Source organism: Lepidochelys kempii, chromosome 3, assembly GCF_965140265.1.
Source record: "Lepidochelys kempii isolate rLepKem1 chromosome 3, rLepKem1.hap2, whole genome shotgun sequence".
NCBI classification, from domain to species: domain Eukaryota; kingdom Metazoa; phylum Chordata; order Testudines; family Cheloniidae; genus Lepidochelys; species Lepidochelys kempii.
In genome coordinates, this window is record NC_133258.1 from 41,976,372 (window position 1) to 42,002,752 (window position 26,381).

Sequence of the window (26,381 nt, forward strand, 5' to 3'; positions counted from 1 at the left end):
TTAAGATGGCATGTGTGCAGGGGCTGGTTCACTATTTGTGTTACAACAATTTTATGTGTTAGTGTAACTCCTTGGAAATCACTAGTGTTCAAATAACATAAAACTGGAGCAAGGCAGTCTTGAATCAGGATCAGTTTCTTTCTGGAAGTAGATTTAGGACTTCCCTGCAGTAGAAAGCTTGCACTGGGGTAACTAAAATCCATCAAGTTACACTGTGGCAAATCCCTAAAATGGATACATATAAATGAGTTTAAATTTTGAATAAACAATTTATCTTAATAGGATTACTGTGTTGACTTAAATTGATTTAAGTGCAATTTAAACCAGTTTATGTGAGTCGACTTTAAGGTCGGCACCATTATATCTAGATTACTGTAGATGTAATGTAGATGGGGCCTTACACTTTTTTCCCATGCAAAAATCACAAAATTCATATAACTTGTCTGCCAGTTAAACTCAGTTTCTTGCCAACTCTGTGTTCCCTTCATTTTATTCTCAGCAGTCTCCCTTCTCTACTATTTGCATCTTTAGTCTCCCTTGATTTGCTGACCAGTTGCTGTTTTTCTTCTTGAAGCTGCCTCTCTAGAACTCCAGATGCTCATCACAAGAGGTTTCACTGTGAGTGCCATGTCCAGCACACCCTTAGCATACAGGTGTAGCCTACTCCAGGAAACAAGCACCAAGAAGGAGGCTTGAGCCACACCTTGAGAGAAAAGCTACACAAGTTTTAATAATGTTGGAAAAATACAGTTGTTTCCTCATTCATTTTTCAAGTTACTATCAGTCTGATATTGCTTCCGAAGTTAGGATGGAAACCAAAATCAATCACAGTACTCTAATATTATTACAGCTGGATTACAGTTCCTTAAGTATGAGTCAGGAACAAATACTGCACGGTATCAGGTCTTGAAATAAGATTCTGTTTTATGCTCTTTGCTAGGCACACAGACTGTAAAAGGAAAAATCTTATATTGCTGTTATAGCTTTCTACATCCCATATATACCATATTTCACCTTTGAAAAGGTGAAAAGGGGTGGAGGGGGGATTGTTTTGGGTATTGTTTTTTTGATTGTTTACATTATTCTTTTAATACAAGCTGGCTTTAAAGTTCCTGACACATATACATGTACAACCGTAACTCCATAAAGATTATGACTTTCCAAATGGGGAGTTAACAGGAAGGCTTTAAACTACCTTTACCAATCCTAGGTCCTTAAAGCAGCCTAGTTATGCCCGCACCATAGCTTTCTTTACCACTACTCAGCCTGGGAATTATAGAAAATCACTGTGCTATTTCAACAAAAAGAACGAGGAGTACTTGTGGCACCTTAGAGACTAACAAATTTATTTGAGCATAAGTTTTTGTGGGCTAAAATCCACTTAATCGGATGCATGCAGTGGAAAATACAGTAGGGAGATAAATATACACACACAGAGAACATGAAAATATGGGTGTTGCCATACCAGCTATAACTATAAGTTGGATAGAAAACTGGCTAGATCATCGGGCTCAATGGGTAGTGATCAATGGCTCCATGTCTAGTTGGCAGCCGGTATCAAGTGGAGTGCCCCAAGGGTCGGCCCTGGGGCTGGTTTTGTTCAACATCTTCATTAATGATCTGGAGGATGGCGTGGATTGCACCCTCAGCAAGTTTGCAGATGACACTAAACTGGGAGGAGAGGTAGATATGCTGGAGGGTAGGGATAGGATACAGAGGGACCTAGACAAATTGGAGGATTGGGCCAAAAGAAATATGATGAGGTTCAACATGGACAAGTGCAGAGTCCTGCACTTAGGACGGAAGAATCCCATGCACCGCTACAGACTGGGGACCGAATGGCTAGGCAGTAGTTCTGCAGAAAAGGACCTAGGGGTTACAGTGGACGAAAAGCTGGATATGAGACAACAGTGTGTTCTTGTTGCCAAGAAGGCCAATGACATTTTGGGCTGTATAAGTAGGGGCATTGCCAGCAGATCGAGGGACGTGATCATTCCCCTCTATTCGACATTGGTGAGGCCTCATCTGGAGTACTGTGTCCAGTTTGGGGCCCCACACTACAAGAAGGATGTAAAAAAATTGGAAAGCATCCAGCGGAGGGCAACAAAAATGATTAGGGAACTAGAACACATGACTTATGAGGAGAGGCTGAGGGAACTGGGATTGTTTAATCTGTGGAAGAGAAGAATGAGGGGGGATTTGATAGCTGTTTTCTACCTCCTGAAAGGGGGTTCCAAAGAGGATGGATCTAGACTGTTCGCGGTGGTACCAAATGACAGAACAAGGAGTAATGGTCTCAAGTTGCAGTGGGGGAGGTTTAGGTTGGATATTAGGAAAACCTTTTTCACTAGTAGGGTGGTAAATCACTGGAATGGGTTACCTAGGGAGGTGGTGGAACCTCCTTTCTTTGAGGTTTTTAAGGTCAGGCTTGACAAAGCCCTGACTGGGATAATTTATTTGGGGATTGGTCCTGCTTTGAGCAGGGGGTTGGACTAGATGACCTCCTGAGGTCCCTTCCAACCCTGATATTCTATAACAAGAGTAATCAATTAAGGTGAACTATTATCAGCAGGAGAAACACACCACACAACAAAAACACTAACCCAGGAACCTATCCTTACAACAAAGCCTGATGCCAACTCTGTCCACATATTTATTCAAGTGACACCCTCATAGGACCTAATCACATTAGTCACGCCATCAGGGGCTCATTCACCTGCAAATGTATCAATGTGATATATGCCATCATGTGCCTGCAATACCCCTCTGCCATGTACATTGGCCAAACTTGACAGTCTCTAGGCAAAAGAATAAATGGACACAAATCTGACATCAGGAATCATAACATTCAAAAACTGGTAGAACACTTCAACCTCTCTGGCCACTCAGTAAGGGATTTAAGGGTGGCAATTTTGCAACAGAAAAGCTTCAAAAACAGACTCCAACGAGAAACTGCTGAACATGAATTAATATGCAAACTAGATACCATTAAGTTGGGTTTGAATAGAGACTGGGAGTGGCTGGGTCATTACACATATTGAATCTATTTCCCCATGTTAAGTATCCTCACACCTTCTTGTCAACCGTCTAAATGGGCCATCTTGATTATCACTACAAAAGTTTTTTTCTCCTGCTGATAATAGCTCATCTTAATTAATTAGCCTCTTACTCCACCTTTTCATGTTCTCTGTATATATATATATATATATATATATATATATATATATATCTTCTTACTATACGTTCCATTCTATGCATCCGATGAAGTGGGCTGTAGCCCACGAAAGCTTATGCTCTAATAAATTTGTTAGTCTTTAAGGTGCCACAAGTACTCCTGTACCTTTTGTAGTGATAGTCAGGATGGCCCATTTCCAACAGTTGACAAGAAGGTGTAAGTAAAAGTAGGGGGAAAAATAAAAATGGGGAAATAGTTTTACTTTGTGTAATGCTGTTTCAGTACTACCCAAGGACTCTGTCTTCTGGGACTCCCCGAATGGCGGGACTCTACTGGGTTATAGAGCAGCTTTCCACTGATGGAGTGGTACAAAGCTGCCCCATTGTGCTGGGGCACCAGGGCAATAATTCACAATGATTTACCAAGGTGGTAATAAAGTAGGAAAAATCTCTGTACTGCATGCCCAACACACAATACAAACGTCATTACAAAGCACATACAATGAAAAAGAAAACAAAAATATTACATTTTGATGATTTTTTCCTCCCTTAAGGTCACAAAATAAAACATTTGGCACATTATTAAGTTTGACCAAAAACATAGTCTAATTACCAAAAGCAGTGCTATTTTGACGAAATTATCAATTGCAGACTTGCCTATAGCAGTAATTTATAAATAAACAAAATAGGTAAGTAAATAAATAAATACATCAGAACATCCTCTGTCCCCAAGCCGACTTAACATTTAGTTGTTAAGAACCCCTCAAAACAAGATTTTGAATAAAACATAATAAAGTTAGGAAACTAGCATAGCGACCTTTATAGCCAATATTTTGCAAACTGCACCCAAGTTAAAGGAAAATATTCTTGACAACTCCTGCGAAATTCAGATTGAAACCAAACATAAAATGTGTTACTTTTCTGGTTATGATTATGTGAACCTTTATAAAAGAGGATCTGTAGAATTTATGGTGCTCTTTTGTTGCTAAAAACAGGTGTGTGCAGATTAATGTTTATTTTTCCCATAACACAAATGAAGATTTATTTTTATTGTACGTTTTAAATATCAACTATTATATATGTACATATTTTGGAAGAGTCATCTTCTTGGACCAAGGATTGTCATTTTCTATGTTTGTACAGTACCAAGCCCAATACAGCTCCGACCTAGCTGGCAGCTAGGTGCTACTACAATATAAATGATAAATAAATAAAATAACAATAATAGTAACAGTCACTGCTTTATAAAAATATTTCAAGCAGAATTTTACACTTTGCTAAACTTTTATTTGGTATGGAAAATAAGGACCTGATCTTGGAATAATTTCAGTACATGACTACCTTTGCTGCCATGAGGAGTCTCATTTAACTAGTAAAACTCATAACATAGACTACTCATGAGTGAAATTATTTGAATGCTGAAGTATCTGCAGGATTGAGCCCTAATTTAGTTCGATCACAGCTATGAACATTTGAAGAAGCAGCACTTCTAAGAAAAAGTGCTGTTTGTGGTACATGTGTTTTCATCAATCTCACTGGCTGAAGTGAAACAGAAAAGATTCCCCTTGTTGATCCAATAGGATTATCTTGCGTTCCAATCCTGAGAACACTTATGTATGTACTTTAACTCTGTGAGCAGGCCTGTTAACTCCCTCATTTTTATCCTATTGTAGGATAGGTTATCCCTTATGTGTGTGCTAACAATAGGAACCTCATTATATACCAGTATGCATGTTGTAAAAAGAATATACTATGTATTGGTGAAAGGTTGCAATGGTGAATCGGTTGCAGATAAACATCCCTGATCTTATTTTGCAGAAATATATCACTTTACAGTTATGGAGTAGATTAATATTTCTATCAGCATTTTACAGATTGGAGAATTTAGGTTCAAGGTAATTAGAAGAATAATTTCACACAATAGCACAGTAAATCAGTGTCAGCACAGTGTCAGGTTTATAATCCAGGTAACATGATTGCCCATCTTACTCCTAATACTCTAACCTCCAGAAGAATTGTTTACCCTGTCTATCGCTCTCCTTCTCTTTACTGAAAGGGGTTTCACCATTATCCATAATCAACCAAAGAATGAGAAAAAATATTGAAGCATTTTGAAAACTGCTCCAATTTCTTGAAAGATTTGTGAGCTGACAAAGGCAAATTTTGTCTCAAAACTCTTCCATGACTAACAGTTTGTTCAACTCTTGTACTGGATCCATTGCTGCAGTAACCATTTGTCATAACTACATGCTTTCTATTTCATTTTCAACACAATTTAGATGGCAAAAATAAAATAAAATACATTTTCTGAAGTTTGAGCTTTGGGTTAACAGCTATTCCTGCCAAGCTATCTCCTGCCAAGCCAATAATAGGAAATTAAGCAGAAATACTATTGTTTCAAGATGATATGTTGCCCTACAGCTATTCAAAAGCAATTTTAACTGAATTATCTCTGAAACAGAGTAGGGAGAATAGAAACACTTAATTCTCTGGGAAGACTGGAAACATGGCATATTCAAAGAATATATTAAATTCCCAAAGAATCGCTTTGTCTGTGTGATATAGTGTTTTCATTCTTATATCAGCAGCATCTGTCTAGCCAACTCAGTGATGTGTAAAATGCAGGATACTTGCTGAATATATAATTTATGCATGTGGTCTGTGCAACAAAATTGCTGCATCATGCATGAATTCTTATTAAAAGTTTATGCAAAAAAGGATATCCTGTACAATGGAAAGTATTGTAAAACTTACCCTTCAGTGTCATTTAAATTAACCTATGTTTTCAAAAAGATATATATGACTTTAATGTGACTAACAAGGACTGCAGTAAGGGATGCTTTAGGAAAGAATTTGAGCTGGTTGGCACATAGAACTAAACCAGAAGATTTCCTGATTGCCCTTCACCCTGGACCCAGTTGTAAATCAAGGCAAGAGAGTAGAAAGAGATTGCTTTCTCGCAATGACAGCTGTCAAAGATTACATGGGAAATGAGTTCTGGCACTCTCAATTTAGCTTGTTGAGAAAGGCAGAATAATGGTTTAGTCTGCCCTGAAGATTCTGGAACCTCACTCTGAGTAGATTCAAACCCATTAGGACAAAGAAGTGAAAAGATTGCGTCAGAGTTCTTTAGGCAGTTTTCTGTTAAAAAGTTGAAAGCTCATTAAAAAGTACATCATTCCTAGTATTTCATTTCCTGTTCTTTTTTTTTTATTTTTCCTAGACAGGAATATATGGTTAAACTTAAAAAAAAATGATATCTGCATTTTAAAAAAAACATGTTTTGTTTGAAAAACACTGCAATGTTATCAATCACCAACAGAATTCTGATTTTAAACACACATTTGAGTTGTCACTCGTGATGAATCAAGGCAGAGATTTCACTCTCTGAGTGCAAAGCAAATTCTAGGAGACACTGCCTTAGTAGTAGTAGGCATCCTTTAGTCTCGAGAGACCATGAATGTGCACCCCTGAAAGGTAAATAATTTACTCAGTTGATTTTATGGCAACTGCGAACGTGGCTGAAGAGACCCACTCGAGAAAGACAATCTCTGCCACATCTGTTACATTTAAAGGTGATGTTTTGACCCTTTGGGCTCTGCCTTCTGCAAGCTCCTTTCTCCTCTACTAAGATGGACTGCTTCCTCTCATATCTCCGGAGACATTTGTTAAGCTCTTGTTTCCAAAGGCTGCAGTCTTGAGTGTGATCTTCCCATTTGTCCACCTCCGTGTCCATTTCTTTGAGGTCTCGCTTGCAAACATCCTTGAAATGCAATTTTGGGTGTCCTTTGGGTCTTTTTCCAGATGCCAATTCACCCTAGAGGATGTCCTTTGGGATGAACCCAATCATTCATTTGGCACATATGCCCAAGCCAGTGGAGGCATCTCTGTTTGAGGAGCGTTTGCATGCTGGGTATGCTGGCCCATTTGAGCACTTCAGTGTTGGTTACTCTGTCCCTCCATGAGATTCCAAAGATTTGACGAAAGCAATGCATACAAAAGCTGTTGAGCCTCTTTTCCTGATGAGAGTAGAAGAGTCTCGCTCCCATACAAAAGTGTGCTGATAACACATGCAAGATACACACAGATCTTTGTGTGTTTGTTGTTTTGCCATACCCTGTTGTTCAGTCTAGACATTGCTGTGGTGGCTTTTCCAATGCAGATGTTGAGTTCTGTTTCAAGTGAAAGGGCAGTAGAATAGATTTTCCTCATTTTATGACCTCAGATGGTATGTGGTCTTTTCCAGGGGCCTTTCCATTGGGGAGGCCATCTATGGCAAGGCAAAGCTCCTTGACGGTCAGTTCATTGTCGAGTTGGGTCATAACAGGCAGGCTTTTGATGGCATAGATGGCTGTGTCCGTAACAATATTTTCATGAGTCAGGTCAGGCTATGCCTGCTACCGATATTTTAGTATCTTTCTGGAAACTCCTGCAGCAGATTGGGTACTAGATGTACTTGTTCTTTCTCTCCTCTGGATTTTACTGGTGATGCCGAGAAGGGGGTCCTGAAGCATGGGCAACTCAGGGCCTCCATATCATCTGCCCCAACTTGCACCCTGGAGAAATACTCCAGCTTCGCCTCGAGCATTGACACAACCCGGTAGGTAGCAGTCACTGGTTCTAAGCTCTGACCCACTGGCGTAGAGTTGACAACTGGATTATCTGAGGACTTTCACTAGATCAACGATGCTCGTTAAACTACCACGATTAATGACAAAATGTGGCTATCACATCCCTCCAAGAAACATGGCTAGCACTCAGCGGATCTCTCAAAGAAAAAGAATACACATTTTTCTGGCAGGGGAAAAGAGCAGAAGAAACACAAGAGCATGGAGTGTGATTTGCCATCAAGAACTCACTTCTGGGGATGCTTAAGCCACCTACAAATGGATCAGAGAGAATTTGGTACTACGGTTGTTCACATCTGAAGGCCCAGTCAATCTCGTGAGTGTGTATGCCCCAACACTCTCCTTGTCTTCTGACATCAAGAACCAGTTCTATAATCAGTTGAACACCACAATCAGCAAGATTCTGAAACACAAATATGTTTTCCGGCTAAGGGACTTTAATGCAAGGATGGGAGCTTATCATGAAGCCTGGACCAACTGTCTGTGTCAACACGGAACTGGTAAGATGAATGGAAATGGTCAGAGACTGCTAGAATTTTGTTTTAACAAACTCATTCTTCTAGACAAAGTCGCAACACAAAAAGTGTCTTGGAAACATCCTAGACCTGGCCACTGGCACCACCTAGATCTTATCACAAGGTGTGCCAACCTTAACATCCTCCTCATAACTCACAGTTATCAGAGTGCTGATTGTGACACAGACCACTCTCTGATATGCAGGAAAGTCAGACTTAAACCAAAGACAAGACACAGATCGAAAGTAAAAGGATGTCCTTGTATTGACCTCAGTGCCATAGCAAACCAAGAAAAGTCAAGAACATACTACAACAAGCCCTTGACACCAGTAATTGTGCCACAAATACCTCGCTGAACTGGGAGCAACTGAAGAACACAATCTACGATGCAGCTCTGTCAGTCTTTGAGAAGAAGCAAAACAAGACTAATGACTGGTTTGATGCATATTCCAGTGTGTTGACACCAGTTATAAGGGCCAAATGCACAGCCCAAACCAACTACAAGAGAGACCCAAATGAAAAAACCTTACAAGCACTGAGAGTGGCAAGAACCAAGGTACAAGAAACTTCTCGATGATGCGCCAGTGACTATTGGCTGCACTTATGTGAAAGCATCCATGTAGCAGCTGATGCAGGCAACATCAGAAACATGCATGACGGGATCCAGAAAACCTTGGTTCCAACTTTAAAGAAGACACCCCATTGGAATCAACAACGGGGGAAACAATCAAAGACCGCACCAACCAGATGGTAGAACCCTAGTCTGAGCTTTACTAGCATGAAAATATTGAGACACTGCCTAAGAAAACACTATATAATGATGCCAGAGTAAGGTATGTTGGCAGAGTTCATTGTAAAGTCACAAAATGGTAAATGCCAAATGAACTGAAACAAACAAGGAAAGGTTAACACATTACCTGGTTTTATCTATGTCTTAAATAGATGTGAGTTTTTCCTTTAGTATTAATGAAAAACTGATTTTATATTTTTTCCCCTTCTTTCAAATGAAAACCACAGGGAACTAATTTTATTCTTGAAACATGATTGACTTCAATTGAACAAAAATCTGAGACTGGTGAATGATACAAATTACTCATCTATTTAATAAGGCAATAATGTTTGTCCAATACCCATTATCTATTAGTTAAGATCTAAGGTCCTGGTCCTGCACTTAGTGCTTGTCTATCTAAACTGAGTAAATCTGCACTATTGTAATTACACTGATGTAGTTATACTAGTGCAAACCTCTAATGTAGACACACTGCATAGATGTAAAATGTGACTTACAAATATGTAGCTTAAATTACCTCAGTAACTTAGCTGTAGCTATACTGTTGTAAAATAGCCCCATATAGAGAAGGTCTTACACACATTCTCGACTGTACTCACTCACATGAACAACCCCACTAAAGTAAATGGGAATACTTATGTGAATACAAGCATGTGTATATATTTTTGAAGGATCAGCGCCTAAAGCTATTTTTTTTGTTTTTAAAAATTCACAATACTGTGGTCTATATTATTGTTAGAGCTCTGCCAAATATTCACTTGAATTATTAACAAAATGCAGTGTTTCCTGAATAGTGTCATGTCAATGGAAATTTCCACCATATTAAAAGAAATTTGTGGTGGGGCTAGCAGGTGACAGGGATGCATGTGAAAATGTTTCTATGAGGTGTATCATGGTACATTTTTGAATTCTAACCAAGAGAATTGAAAGAACTGAAAAGTGAACTGTAAGGCTGGATGGAGGTTACTAGTGGTGTTCTTCCGGAATTGGTCTTGGGACCAATCTTATTTAACATTTTCTTAATGACCTTGGTACAAAAAGTGGGAGTATGCTAATAAAATTTCTGGATGACACAAAGTTGGGAGGTATTGCCAACACAGATGACGACCGGAATATCATATGAGTAGATCTGGACAACCTTGAAAACTAGAATAGTATAAATGGGATGACATTTAATAGTGCAGAGGGGAAGGTCATGCACTTAGGGACTAACAACAAGAATTTTTTGGTATAAGCTGGGGACATGTCAGTTGGAAGCAACAGAGAAAAAGAAAGACCTGGATGATCAAAGGATGACAATAAGCCACCAATATGATGCAGCTGTGAAAAAAGCTAATGCAATACTAGGAGCCATCAGGTGATATATTTCCAGTAGAGACAGGGAAGTGCTAGTACCATCATACAAAGCACTGATAAGACCTCAACTGGATTACTGTGTGCAATTCTTGTGTCCCACATTTAAGAAACGAACTCAAACTGGAACAGGTGCAGAGGAGGGCTGCTAGGATGATCAGAGGAATGGAAAACCTATCTCATGAGAGAAGACTCAAAGAGCTTTGCTTGTTTAGCCTAACCAAACAAAGGCTGAGGGGACATAGGATTGCTCTCTAGAAATACATTAGGGAGAGAGAGGAGTTATTTAAATTACGTGCCAATGTTGACACAAGAACAAATGGATATAAACTGGCCATCAGTAAGTTTAGGCTCGAAATTAGACACAGGTTTCTAACCATCAGAGGAGTGAAGTTCTGGAACAAACTTCCAATGGGAGCAGTGGGGGCAAAAAACCTAACTGGCTGAACTTAATATGTTTATCGAGAGGGAATGGTGTTATATAATTGCCTACAATGGCATGTAGCTGATCTGTGACTGCCAATAGAAAATATCCCCAATGGCTGGTGATGGGACACTAAATGGTTGCAACAGAGAATTCTTTCCCATGTGTCTGGCTGGTGGGTCTTGCCCAAATCTAAAGGTCAAATTGACCACTGTATTCCTTCCTGGGAAAGGAATTTTTCCCCAGGTCAGATTTGCAGAGACCCTGGTTGTTTTCAGCCTTCATCTGCAGCATAAGTCACTTCCAGGTCTAACCCAGACAGAGTAAATAGTGGATTCTCTGCAACATTAAGTCTTCAAATCATGAAGGAGGAATTCAGTAACTCAGTCACAGGTTATGAGTCTATTACTGGAATGGGTGGGCGAGGTTCTGTGATCTGAAATGTGCAAGAGATTACACTAGTTGGTCATGATGGTCCCTTCTGGCCTTAAAGTCTATGAGTATGTGTTTTCATACCGGTATAACTGTACCCATATAATTAGATCAATATAACTGATAAAACTTTTCCCAATTATAAGGCCTTAGTCTGTAGCATCCTTTTTTAAACCTGTTTTCTCAGTCCTGTATGAAAGGAAGGAGGACAATATGCTCTCAAAGTATGACACAGTTAGGAGCAAGTCTGCCAGCTACCAAAGAATTTGTAGATGTCCACAGAAACAATGTGATTTAAGCTTTTGTTTATATTCTACTCTAAGTTATTAATTCTGCTCTTTCTCCAGTGCATATTGTATAAAACAAAATTGTATCTATTATACAAATGTATGTGAGATGACCATCGGGCTGTTATGAGTGAATTTCACTCCAGTCAGGAGATATTTTTACAGGCATTATAAGTAACTGCTTACTGTGAATAAATGCATGTTGGACATTTGTTTTTCTTTTAAAAAAAAGCATGTCCATCACATTGGTACCTAAGGTACTTCTAGCTCGAGGTTTCAGCCACTAACTCACACCACCTAAGACTATTCAAAGGGCTTTTTAGACCACATGCTATTGAGGTGACAAACAACCAAATAAGGACTTCAGGATAAATATTTATTTAGGCACATGAAATAATAACTCAATATAACAAGAACTGCAATTGACTATAACAAGATTTTTTTCCAAAATTTCACACCCACACTACCATCACTTTGGCTCCTCCCATGAAAGCTTCTAATGGTAGAAGCATTAGTCTAGAAAGACACAGATGTTTTAAACATCACACCGTGTACATGCTATCTAAGAAAGTTAGAAGACACAGGATGAAATGTGGGTCCCACTGACATCAATAGCAAAATTCCTATTCAGTTCAATGGGGACAGGATTTCACCTATTATGTTTAAAACACTGACAGCTACCAGAAACCCCTGCCTATACCAGTGCTCTCACCATTTTTACCACCAGTAGAGCTGGTGGTACCAATGTTAGGAAAGACTAATGTAGAAACAGCCTAGTAGTCCTCAGGTCATATTTGGATATAAAATGTCAAGTAATTAGTTGCTTTTATGTGAACAGATTCTAGACATAATGGGCTAAAACAGGAGTTACACAGTATGATTTTTGTTTGTTAAGTAAATGGGTTCTTCCTTTAGTGAAAAGGCTGCTAGGAACTTTTTAGTATCATTGCAACAGAAATACTCTGAATTGTCTAGCTGTATTTACAAATGTTTACTGAGCATGATGAATAATCCTGTTGCAAATTGAAATAAAATAACTTTCATTCTACAATAGCAAATGGCATGCACAATTACAGTGAGTGAAGCCAAAAGTTCATTACTGATGCAAGTGAACTAGACTGAGATCTGGAAGAATGGTTTATGTAAAATCTCTGTTGAATTAAAGGGTACAGGTCTGCTAGCATCATGAATCTTTTTGTACTAGGATACTCTAGAGACTGGAAGGTTTGTCTTCCCTATTCACAATTTCACTAAAAAATTAATATTTTACTGTAGCTAATGTTCTTCTCCATTACTCAAATAGGAGACTTGTAGGGCAAAGGTATGTGTTATATGAAGAGGTGTTCAGTTGGAGGCATTGTTCCCTCTGAATAAATTCTGAATCAATGTAACTGGATGAAAGGTGTTTTATATAGTATGGAATCTAGATGGAATGGATTTATACAAGTACTCTAGTAAAAATATTTTCAATTTAATTTGTACAAATTTTGGTTGAAAATATTTTGAATAAAATGTGAAACAATCTCTGGAAATTCCAACAAAATAAAAATTAAAAATGCAGATTTTTTTAAAAAAATGAACATAATTCTTTGGCATGATTTTGTTCCAAGTATATTTAGGTGCAGTGTGTAAAGTGACAATTACAGGGGTCCATTCAAAACACAAAATATACGGTTCCACTACTTGTGCTAAAAGAGGTCATTTTGGGTTTTTTGTATTTTATATGGTATAATGGAGGAGATTCAGTAACAAATTGTGAAAAATGAGATCTTTTAGTCTACCTTTCTCTCTTCTTTTTCCCTCCATAAGTGGCATAATCCAGGCAGGTATTTTATTTCATGATTTCTGCCCAAAAGAACTTGAAACTGTTTTCACCTAAGATTGGACCCCTCAATCCAAATTATTAAAAAAAATAAACAAATCAAATTACTACAATAATTATGCTAAAATAATCATAAGGTCAGATAGAAAACTCACCAAAAAGAAGCACATACAGAGGTAAAACTCATAGCCTTATTGGACCAAATACTGCTCTCAGTTACACCCATAATCACCCAGTGAAGCTGGGGAGGTGGCACTGATGTAACTAAGAGCAAAGGTGCTGTCTAGTGTACTCAGTTATATTGCTATAATTATACAGGTGTATTTTTACCAGTATAAACACACACAGACAGGAGTCTTGCTGGAGCACAGCAGGGTTACACAAAGCAGTGGGGCTCAGACATGCTGTATGTCTCTCTTGCTGCTCCTTTTAGCAGGTGTCAAATGCTCTGTGGTCATTGTGGTTCCATATACTTGATGCAAAGAGCAGCATACAACATGTTTTGGTGTTTCATTTCTTTCCTTGCAAATTCATAGAGACATAGATGTTAAGGCTACAAAACTTGTATTTAAATTAAAATAAGTGATCTCATTGTCTTCAACAGGACAACCCACATGTGAGAAGCTAAGCATGTATGTTAGTGTTTGCAGGATTGGGGCCCTAGTTATTGTTGTACAATGAATAAAACTGTTTTCCAAATGAAAATGCATAATACATACCAATGAGATAAACACAGTAGAAAAATAAATACGCTTCAATGAATAAAAAATTATTCCCCTTGGAAGAACAAACACTACAAGAAATAAAAGGAAATAGTAATATTGCAGTAAAAATGATTCCCAGGAGGATGCCAGAAAGCTCCTTATTCTAGATTATGAAATAATGACTCTGCAGGAGATAATCAGTTCTGTTGTATATAGAAACAAATAGATACACCACTTATGTTCATCAGAGCATAGTTTTGAGTTACAGAAGCATTGAAAGTACTTAATTCCCACTCTCAACGATTCTGACTTAAAAAGTTAGGTTTGATCCCTCTAAATTATAAATTTCTAAATAATAACTTCAGAATATTTCTCAGGATGTAGTTTTAATAATTGGGGAGCAGATCTATGAATACTAATATATTACCACAATATCAAATATTACTTATAGAAAACTAAAATAATAAAGAAGCAGAGTACAATTATGAAATAATACCAGTTCTCAAGTCAAAAGTTTTCCTGATTTTATTATTACAAAATACAATGTAATTGAAATGCTGTCTTTTACAGCCCCAACAAATAGATCATAGCTTTATACAGCAGATATCTGGAACAGAATTCATGGTTTTAAGATACTTTAGCAGCATTACACCCAAAATCAATACAACAATAATCTTAAACCAAATCTGCATCAAATATTTCCTTCCTGTTCAAGCGAAGTACCTTCTGATGCATGACTCATGACAAAATAGTGGTTATTACATTTTAGGGAACACATCTAACTAAAATCAAAGGATTCTTTAGACCAACAGAAATGGCCAACAACATTTCATTAAACTCTTTTCAAAGCATGGTCTATTCTGTAAAGAAATTTTTTAAATGGCAACATGTTGCTATGTTGACTGTGTTTCGGTTTCTGTATCTAATATGTTCAGTTTGCCAAGAAAACTCAGGCTAGGCTCTGAAAATCAAGCTTGGTTACTTTCTTCTTAAACATCACCACCTTTAGAAATGATTCTGCAGGCAAAGTCTGCGGCATCTGTGCAATATCAGTGCCTTTAATGAAATATATGTAGTCAATGATACTGCTGATGATGGACAAGAAGTAATAAAATCTAATTAACTCTCTCAGCTGAGCTGACACACCAGTGCAAAAAAAATACATTAAAAATAGTAAGACCCCTCTTTTACAAAAACACTTAAATTCATGCTTTAATCTATCTTTATTCTGCACAGCACTTATATAGGTTTTCAACTTTAAGCAAATTCTTAAGTCCCATTGATTTCAATGAGATTTAAACACTTACTTAAGAGTTAAACTCAGTCATGATTCTTTCTTATGTCGTGGCCTCAAAGCTTATTTTTTTCATTAAGTAAATACTGGGTATGTTTTTCTGTAGGCGAAGGTAGCAGCAACTCCAGTAGTTATGTTTTCTTAACACTTTCCAGTATATGCAACTATTTTAATTGTTTATAACTCTGTAACATTTTAGCTGTTTTGGCTGTAATTCTATGCATGCTCTATCAGGCTAATTAATATTATTATGCGACAATTTCAGCATAAATAGTTCTGCCATTTCCAAAATTAAGTTAGGGAACACAAGTATGTTTGCCACAGTTGAAAAAAATCCAACTCTTTTAGTATTGTCATGCTTTGGAACGTAGACATTAAATTTGGCAGGGCAGTAGCTCTGGATTAAGAGAGATGCCTTTTGCTCTCCCTGTGAAAATTCATCCTGACTTGGCCAAATTATAAGCCTCCAAAAAATCAAAAAACTCATAAGAGTTTAGCAGCTGGCTGCTCAAATCTCTGAACATTCCAGTCCACTGAGCATACTCCCAGCCCCATGGAGTTCCCTACATATATTTGGATGGTACATAGAAAAAAAAAAAAAAAACTTCAGGATACTCTGGTCCATTGGCTGTTTTTGATACATGTATGAAGTCGAGTGAGAACAATGAAAGCCCACTCTTTCACATAAAGTCAGCATAAAGTCCAGACAGAAATGCAGCACTTGCACCCTCGGAATGAATGGGATGCTTTATCAAATTGGGATCCCAAAGAGGGTAGATGTTGGCAGGAGTTGTGGCCATAATTACCATAATTACCAACGCTTATGGATACCCTTGTGCAAGATTTCAAACCATATAAACTAAACTAATATAGCTACCCCCATGTGGATTCAGCTCCAGTCATGTAACACATTTAAAAAGGAAAAGAGCAATAGACATGAACCATGACTGAGATAATGTCAGATCAACCTAACATTTGGAATTTTCTGACTTATGTATTTGATTTCTATGCTTTCTTATCCTCAAAGTCCATTTCTCATTAATGTCAGTTTCTTGAATTTAACTTCAATGTGTTTGCCTGTTTGTTTATTTTTTTTTTAATCTGAGCAATTCAGCTTATGGAAATTGCAAGGGGCGGAATAACTGAAAACCATAGAGTCTATACTGGTAGCAATCAAGCCATATAAACTAGCATTGCACTTATTATATGCATAAAATCTTTCTTAAAATTGCTATTTGACAAATAAAATATTATTTAGAAGGTCCTTCTTTCTCTCAGTGTGAGAAGTGGGAAAATATTTCTTAGTGTGTTAATTACAATTTAATGATTCATTGCAATACATAAGAAAGTAAAAACCATTTGATCCTAAATAGGAATCTCTTTGCTAATTGCTATTGCTCAGTCCCAATAATTAGGTTGTCGTGCAGTTAACTCACTTCAATATATTTTGAGAGTAGTGACTGGGGGAATTGCTACCCCTCTATAGAAAGCTAAGAGTCTAATTCCTCACACACTGAGCTTGAAATTGCTTCTGCCAGCTCTGGAATAATATGATGGTCTAATCACCACAGTTAATTATCATTCTTAGCAACATCATTGTAATAAATATATGATTTCAATATACCTACAGGTGGAGATAATAAAACCAGCAATAACTGCACTTGACTTTACCACAGACTTGTATTCCCCTTTTTAGTCTCCCCCAAACTTTTCTGCTCAGACACAAGGTAAAAAGAAATCAGTGTGTGCCGTGAGTTTCAACACTATAAAGACGTGGATTTCTGGGAAGGAACAAACAGCATTCACATTTAGTTCATGCTTAAATAACCACAACAATTACTTTTTCTCAGTCCAAAAATATTCAGGTAAAACATACTAGCTGGCATCGGTAACTAATTTATCTACTTTAGTGTTGACCTACCATTCAGCAACTGGCCCATCTAGACTCCGGATTGGAGGCTTCTATCATTGCTAATGCTGATGGAGACAGAGGATGGAAAAAGACCCCCCTCACCTTCAGAACTTTGCCCTTAGATTCACACCAATGGGGAGAGAACCAAAAACTTTCAAAGGAATAGTCAAAGAAACGCTCATGCTGTCTGCATTCGAGTGTAATTTGCTGTCACTTACTATTATTTAATTATTCTTGCCTATGTTATTTCTCAGCAGGACTACAGCAACGAGATTTACCTGGGTATGAAGCCTTCAGCACTTGGAAAATTCCAGCTGGTACAGAACATGGCAGCACATCTCCTTATCAACACAAGATACCATGAGCACGTCAAATGTATTCCCTACTCTCTACGCTGGCTTTCCACAGAATTTTGAATAATGGTCTCAGTACTTATCTCAAGGGTGCTCTGTGGCCTGGGTTCCAGATATCTAAATGATTGACTAAAACTCCAGGAAGAAGACAGTAGTCAACAACTTTGCTCCTCTGGCTCATTGGACCTCTCTACAATAAGGGCCAATTTCATCTGTGTGGGAGAGAGAGCTTTCTTGGGGGCCGTCCCAAGACTGCGGAATGAATTCTCCTAGGAACTAAGGATCATAACAAATCTCAGCACCTTCTGCTCTAAGTGCAAAGCACATGTCTTTGACCTTGTCTTCTCTAACACACACACACACACACAGGCAAGGTCAAAGAAATGTATCTTGCATTTAGAGCAGAAGGTGGTGAGGTTTGCAATGATTCTTAGATCACCTGAAAATTCATTCCACAGTCTTGGGACAGCCCCCGAGTTGGAGGAGCCTTTCAAATACTACTAGAGCATGGATAAGTCTTAGGGAAATAATATAGTATATTTTCATTTTGATGCATGAAGATTTATCTGTAGACCTATTAACTTTAATAAGAGTAATGCACTCTTTTCCTTACAAAAAACATTAGAGTAGCGCACCTAAAATCATCTAGGTTGTTTACGATGGTTTATTACCTTGAATACAAAATTTAGGGCTAGATTCTCTGGTCCACCAAGTTCACTTTGCACCACTTACGCATTGCTGAGCACACTTTATATTGCTATAAGCAGTCATATTGCCTCAGGAGAATTCTCTCCATTTAGGACCTTAGATCAGTGGCATAATGGAGCCTTAATGACAAGTGGGGCTGGATGCCTGAGAATCAGGAAGCCACCATTGCTTCCTTGACCGCCTCCCTTCTTCAGTGTGCCAAAGCAGAGCTCAGGTGCAGAGGAGTCTCAAGCCCTAAAAGTTCAGGTTTAGAACTTGATCCAAAGTCTTATGAATTCAGTGGAAAGGATCCCATTTGGAGTACGTCCTTAGACAGGAAATGCTGAATGGAAATATTTCTTACCTCGGCAGGTAGGTAAAAGGCTGCTCCACTGTCCATTGCTCCGGCACTGTGCTCGAGAGGCACCTTGAAGTAAATACCCAGTGCCGCAGGTAAAGTTTACAACATCATTCAAATTGAACTCGCTTCCATTAGTTACTCCATGGGCTGGGTTCCCAGGATGTCCACATGTGATTGCTGTTAAAATAAAACAAACAGACTAACATCTAATTGAAATGTGCAGTTCTATGGTATTACTTGCATTTTAACCACTTATTTATTAATTTGCAATGTAGTCATCTTTTCTATTTATGTAATGCTAAAATATAAATTGAAGAAAATAGAAGATACATTTGTGGAGACTTTTCTATTTCTTTACAAAAAATGTTGAAAAAAATCAGAAAATGTCCAGTATCTATATTTTAACTACTGCACAATAAAATACATATAAGTATACATGAGCATACTTAGATATAGAGCATACTTTAGACAGATCTGAGATCTTTTCAACTAGATCATTTAAAACAAAGTCGCTCTTTCTCTTCTATTATTCAGAATTCTGTAGGGCCAGAAACCTGTACTCCAATCAACTCAGATTTTATTTAACACTTCAGAAACACACACCTCTTGAATAGCAGGATTTTAAATAATGGTGATTTAAGGGAGGAGTCAGAACCCAGAACTAACCTTAGTAATATAAAAAATCCCTACAAAATATGTGTAGTTACCTTAAAATATCAAACTTTGATTTTATCTACTTGAAAGTTTTGGATCTATTCAGCTGAAATATTATTTCAAATAGATTTTCTGAATGTAAGTAATTATTTATTATTACTAAAATAAAATAAAATAATAATAAAATAATAATAATAATAATAGTTGTTATTAATTAATTTGGTTTGTGTCCTCTCATAAGGAATTCTATCCTGCAGAGACTTATGCATGTGCTTAACTTTTTTATGCATGTGCTTAACTTAACTAAGTGCCCAGTTCCATTGACGAAATGTGTTGCCATGTTCATTCAGGATGTCACTGTTAAAAACAATAGTTTAGAATTGCACTGCAGTGCATTGTATCTAATTGTAAATCTTATGGTCAATGAAACTATTCATCCAGTCAAAGTTATGCATGTTTCAAGATGCTGCCCTACATTCTAAGTCCTTTGGGACATGGGTTGTGACTTGCTCTGATTTGTATAGCATGAAATACACTACCCGTGGCTAATAAATATTAAAGAAATGAATATGTAGAATATTTATTCATAAAGTGCTTTAATTCAGAGAGCAAAGTCTGAATTGAGCCAGTAAGATATACAGGGGCTTTTTGCTCTGCTCTTTATGCTACTTGGGGAATTCCTGCAAATTCTGTCAGAAGTAGCACAAAGGGGAAGGAACCAGAGGCCAGGATCCATCTCTCTCTCTCTCTCTCTCTCTCTCTCTCTCTCCATAAAGATAGATAGATAGATAGATAGATAGATAGATCATAAGGAAAAATAGTTAAATAAAGTTCAGAAGTGCTCTATAATAAACTGGAATGCCATATGGGATCAGATCAGTGATCCATTTAGATCTAGTACCTTGTGTCTAAGATCAGACAGTATCAAGAAGCCCAGTAGTAGACCACAAAAAGAAAAGGTGTACTTGTGGCACCTTAGAGACTAACAAATTTATTTGAGCATAAGCTTTCGTGAGCTACAGCTCACTTCATTGGATTCATGCAGTGGAAAATACAGTGGGGAGATTTATATACACAGAGAACATGAAACAATGGGTGTTACCATACACACTGTAATGAGAGTGATCAGGTAAGGTGAGCTATTACAAGCAAGAGAGCGGGGGGAAAAAACCTTTTGTAGTGATAATCAAGGTGGGCCATTTCCAGCAGTTGACAAGAACATCTGAGGAACAGTGTGTGTGTGGGGGGAGCGGGAATAGTTTTACTTTGTGTAATGACCCATCCACTCCCAGTCTTTATTCAAGCCTAAAGTTAATTGTATCCAGTTTGCAAATTAATTCCAATTCAGCAGTCTCTCGTTGGAGTCTGTTTTTGAAGTTTTTTTGTTGAAGAATTGCCACTTTTAGGTCTGTAACTGAGTGACCAAAGAGATTGAAGTGTTCGCCGACTGGTTTTTGAATGTTATAATTCTTGACGTCTGATTTGTGTCCATTGATTCTTTTATGTAGAGTCTGTCCAGTTTGGCCAATGTACATGGCAGAGGGGCATTGCTGGCACATGATGGCATATACCACATTGGTAGATGTGCAGGTGAACGAGCCTCTGATAGTGTGGCTGATGTGATTAGGCCCTATAATGGTGTCCCCTGAATAGATATGTGGACACAGTTGGCTACGGGCTTTGTTACAAGGATAGGTTCCTGGGTTAGTGGTTCTGTTGTGTGGTTTGTGGTTGCCGGTGAGTATTTGCTTCAGGTTGGAGGGCTGTCTGTAAGCAAGGACTGGCCTGTCTCCCAAGATCTGTGAGAGTGATGGGTTGTCCTTCATGATAGATTGTAGATCCTTGATTATGCGTTGGAGAGGTTTTAGTTGGGGGCTGAAGGTGACGGCTACTGGCGTTCTGTTATTTTCTTTGTTGGGCCTGTCCTGTAGTAGGTAACTTCTGGGTACTCTTCTGGCTCTATCAATCTGTTTCTTCACTTCAGCAGATAGGTACTGTAGTTGTAAGAATGGTTGATAGAGATCTTGTAGGTGTTTGTCTCTGTCTGAGGGGTTGGAGCAAATGCGGTTGCATCGTAGAGCTTGGCTGTAGATAATGGATCGTGTGGTGTGGTCTGGATGAAAGCTGGAGGCATGTAGGTAGGCATAGCGGTCTGTAGGTTTCCAGTATAGGGTGGTGTTTATGTGACCATCGCTTATTAGAATCATAGAATCATAGAATATCAGGGTTGGAAGGGACCCCAGAAGGTCATCTAGTCCAATCCCCTGCTCGAAGCAGGACCTATTCCCAGTTAAATCATCCCAGCCAGGGCTTTGTCAAGCCTGACCTTAAAAACCTCTAAGGAAGGAGATTCTACCACCTCCCTAGGTAACGCATTCCAGTGTTTCACCACCCTCTTAGTGAAAAAGTTTTTCCTAATATCCAATCTAAACCTCCCCCACTGCAACTTGAGACCGTTACTCCTCGTTCTGTCATCTGCTACCATTGAGAACAGTCTAGAGCCATCCTCTTTGGAACCCCCTTTCAGGTAGTTGAAAGCAGCTATCAAATCCCCCCTCATTCTTCTCTTCTGCAGGCTAAACAATCCCAGCTCCCTCAGCCTCTCCTCATAACTCATGTGTTCCAGACCCCTAATCATTTTTGTTGCCCTTTGCTGGACTCTCTCCAATTTATCCACATCCTTCTTGAAGTGTGGGGCCCAAAACTGGACACAGTACTCCAGATGAGGCCTCACCAATGTCGAATAGAGGGGAACGATCACATCCCTCGATCTGCTCGCTATGCCCCTACTTATACATCCCAAAATGCCATTGGCCTTCTTGGCAACAAGGGCACACTGCTGACTCATATCCAGCTTCTCGTCCACTGTCACCCCAGGTCCTTTTCCGCAGAACTGCTGCCTAGCCATTCGGTCCCTAGTCTGTAGCTGTGCATTGGGTTCTTCCGTCCTAAGTGCAGGACGCTGCACTTAAACTTATTGAACCTCATCAGATTTCTTTTGGCCCAATCCTCCAATTTGTCTAGGTCCCTCTGTATCCTATCCCTCCCCTCCAGCGTATCTACCACTCCTCCCAGTTTAGTATCATCCGCAAATTTGCTGAGAGTGCAATCCACACCATCCTCCAGATCATTTATGAAGATATTGAACAAAACCGGCCCCACGACCGACCCTTGGGGCACTCCACTTGATACCGGCTGCCAACTAGACATGGAGCCATTGATCACTACCCGTTGAGCCCGACAATCTAGCCAGCTTTCTACCCACCTTGTAGTGCACTCATCCAGCCCATACTTCCTTAACTTGCTGACAAGAATACTGTGGGAGACCGTGTCAAAAGCTTTGCTAAAGTCAAGAAACAATACATCCACTGCTTTCCCTTCATCCACAGAACCAGTAATCTCATCATAAAAGGCGATTAGATTAGTCAGGTTAGATGACCTTCCCTTGGTGAATCCATGCTGGCTGTTCCTGATCACTTTCCTCTCATGCAAGTGCTTCAGGATTGATTCTTTGAGGACCTGCTCCATGATTTTTCCAGGGACTGAGGTGAGGCTGACTGGCCTGTAGTTCCCAGGATCCTCCTTCTTTCCTTTTTTAAAGATTGGCACTACATTAGCCTTTTTCCAGGCATCCGGGACTTCCCCGGTTCGCCACGAGTTTTCAAAGATAATGGCCAATGGCTCTGCAATCACAGCCGCCAATTCCTTCAGCACTCTCGGATGCAACTCATCCGGCCCCATGGACTTGTGCACGTTCAGCTTTTCTAAATAGTCCCTAACCACCTCTATCTCCACAGAGGGCTGGCCATCTCTTCCCCATTTTGTGATGCCCAGCGCAGCAGTCTGGGAGCTGACCTTGTTAGTGAAAACAGAGGCAAAAAAAGCATTGAGTACATTAGCTTTTTCCACATCCTCTGTCACTAGGTTGCCTCCCTCATTCAGTAAGGGGCCCACACTTTCCTTGGCTTTCTTCTTGTTGCCAACATACCTGAAGAAACCCTTCTTGTTACTCTTGACATCTCTAGCTAGCTGCAGCTCCAGGTGCGATTTGGCCCTCCTGATATCATTCCTACATGCCCGAGCAATATTTTTATACTCTTCCCTGGTCATATGTCCAACCTTCCACTTCTTGTAAGCTTCTTTTTTATGTTTGAGATCCGCTAGGATTTCACCATTAAGCCAAGCTGGTCGCCTGCCATATTTACTATTCTTTCGACTCATCGGGATGGTTTGTCCCTGTAACCTCAACAGGGATTCCCTGAAATACAGCCAGCTCTCCTGGACTCCTTTCCCCTTCAAGTTAGTCCCCCAGGGGATCCTGGCCATCCGTTCCCTGAGGGAGTCAAAGCATGGTAGTGTCCAGGAAGTGGATCTCTTGTGTGGACTGGTCCAGGCTGAGGTTGATGGTGGGATGGAAATTGTTGAAATCATGGTGGAATTCCTCAAGGGCTTCTTTTCTATGGGTCCAGATAATGAAGATGTCATCAATGTAGCACAAGTAGAGTAGGGGCATTAGGGGATGAGAGCTGAGGAAGCGTTCTAACTCAGCCATAAAAATGTTGGCATACTGTGGGGCCATGCGGGTACCCATAGCAGTACCGCTGGTTTGAAGGTATACATTGTCCCCAAAAGTGAAATAGTTATGGGTGAGGACAAAGTCACAAACTTCAGCCACCAGGTTTGCCATGACATTATCGGGGATACTGTTCCTGATGGCTTGTAGTCCATCTTTGTGTGGAATGTTGGTGTCGAGGGCTTCTACATCCATAGTGGCCAGGATGGTGTTTTCAGGAAGATCACCGATGGATTGTAGTTTCCTCAGGAAGTCAGTTGTGTCTTGAAGATAGCTGGGAGTGCTGGTAGCATAGGGCCTGAGAAGGGAGTCTACATAGCCAGACAATCCTGCTGTCAGGGTGCCAATGCCTGAGATGATGGGGCATCCAAGATTTCCAGGTTTATGGATCTTGGGTAGCAGATAGAATACCCCTGGTTGGAGTTCTAGGGGTGTGTCTGTGCGGATTTGTTCCTGTGCTTTTTCAGGGAGTTTCTTGAGGAGATGGTGTAGTTTTTTTTGGTACCCCTCAGTGGGATCAGAGGGTAATGGCTTGTAGAAAGTGGTGCTGGAGAGCTGCCTAGCAGCCTCTTGTTCATATTCCGACCTATTCATGATGACAACAGCACCTCCTTTTTCAGCCTTTCTTGATTATGATGTCAGAGATGTCAGAGTTGTTTCTGAGGCTGTGGATGACATTGTGTTCTGCACGGCTGAGGTTATGGGGCAAGTGATGCTGCTTTTCCACAATTTCAGCCCGTGCACGTCGGTGGAAGCACTCTCTGTAGAAGTACAGTTTGTTGTTTCGACCTTCAGGAGGAGTCCACCCAGAATCCTTCTTTTTGTAGTCTTGGTAGGAAGGTCTCTGTGAGTAGTATGTTGTTCAGAGGTGTGTTGAAAATATTCCTTGAGTCGGAGATGTCGAAAATAGGATACCAGGTCACCACAGAACTGTATCATGTTCGTGGGGGTGGAGGGACAGAAGGAGAGGCCCCGAGATAGGACAGATTCTTCCACTAAGAGTATAGTTGGATAGATTAACTATACTGCTGGGTGGGTTAAGGGAATCGCTGTTGTGGCCCCTTGTGGCATGTAGTAGTTTAGATAGTTTAGTGTCCTTTTTCTTTTGTAGAGAAGCAAAGTGTGTGTTGTAAATGGCTTGTCTAGTTTTTGTAAAGTCCAGCCACAAGGAAGTTTGTGTGGAAGGTTGTTTTTTTATGAGAGTATCCAGTTTTGAGAGCTATTCTTAATCTTTCCCTGTTTTCTGTAGAGGATGTTGATCAGGTGGTTCCGCAGTTTCTTTGAGAGCATGTGGCACAAGCTGTCAGCTTAGTCTGTGTGGTATGTAGATTGTAATGGATTGTAGTAGACCAGTAGTAGTAGACCAGTTATGAGAGGAAATATCCCTTACATATTTTATTCTAATGTAAATTGTGCTCCTATTATTTACACAAATGTTCACTGTTTTTAAAATCTTTCTAATGATTTCATCCTCAATATCTTACAGTAATGAGTTTCAAATATAAATCATGTGTTGCATAAGTAAGCATTTCCTTTAATGTGTTATTAATTCCATAGCTCATACAGGATACAACTACTAGGAACTATATTTTTAGAGTACACTTATAACTGTTGTACTCTTATTTTATGGACAGGCACCAGCTCATTTCTGTAACAAAATGGAAAAAAATAAAAAATGAAAAAAGAAAGAAGTTAAAAGCAGAAAGCAATGGAGATGTATATTTACGTCTCTTTGACATTGTGTCAGTAATAATAATTGTTGTATTCATTTAAATGCCGTTTGTTGCATTTTTTTAATTTCATTGCAGTTTTTTTTTGAAAAAAATAAATAAAGACAAATTAAAATTTGTTTCCTTTTATTTTTAATGGGTGACTAACTGCCCAAGACCATTTTCACCAATCAGGAACAATTTCTTGGACATTAATGCGAGTGTCCTTCTATAAAGGATTAAAGACCAGATCCTTGACTAGTGTAAATCAGCCTTACCAAAATCAACAGAACCATAGTGATTTCATAGAATCACAAAATCAGTGCTATGCCTTAAGCTTTGGAACAATTTCTAGGAGGAACCCCTTTAGTATGCGAGACTCCCAAAGGATCTTCATCTTCCTCCAGGGTAAGCCTCGCAGCCTCACTGCCTCCTTGACTGAACCTCAGGGCGTCATCACTCCTGGTTCACATGGTGAGCTCTGCTCAGTGATTCCAACTGAGATAGACTCCTGGGAGAGAACTGTATACTCTTCAGTGATTAATGCACCTCAACAAGTATTCACGGTGACACTCAAACAGCATTATCAAAACAGTAGGATTTATTAGTCAACTGGAACACAACACAGGAAGTCTTTAGGTTAGCATAGAGAAATGAAGGTTAAAGCTAGGGTTGCCAACTTTCTACTTGCACAAAACCAAACACCCTT

General features: G+C 39.2%; 1 protein-coding gene across 4 annotated transcripts in view; it reads right to left on the reverse strand.

Annotated features, from left to right (window-relative positions):
- CSMD1 (CUB and Sushi multiple domains 1) overlaps positions 1-26,381 on the reverse strand; it is a 2,000,616-nt gene that overhangs the window by 72,107 nt on the left and 1,902,128 nt on the right. For all 4 annotated transcript variants that reach the window (XM_073336216.1, XM_073336215.1, XM_073336217.1 and 1 more), the window contains exon 54: positions 18,740-18,913. In XM_073336216.1, coding sequence (XP_073192317.1) covers positions 18,740-18,913 — 174 coding nt within the window. The remainder of the gene's footprint in view (positions 1-18,739; positions 18,914-26,381) is intronic.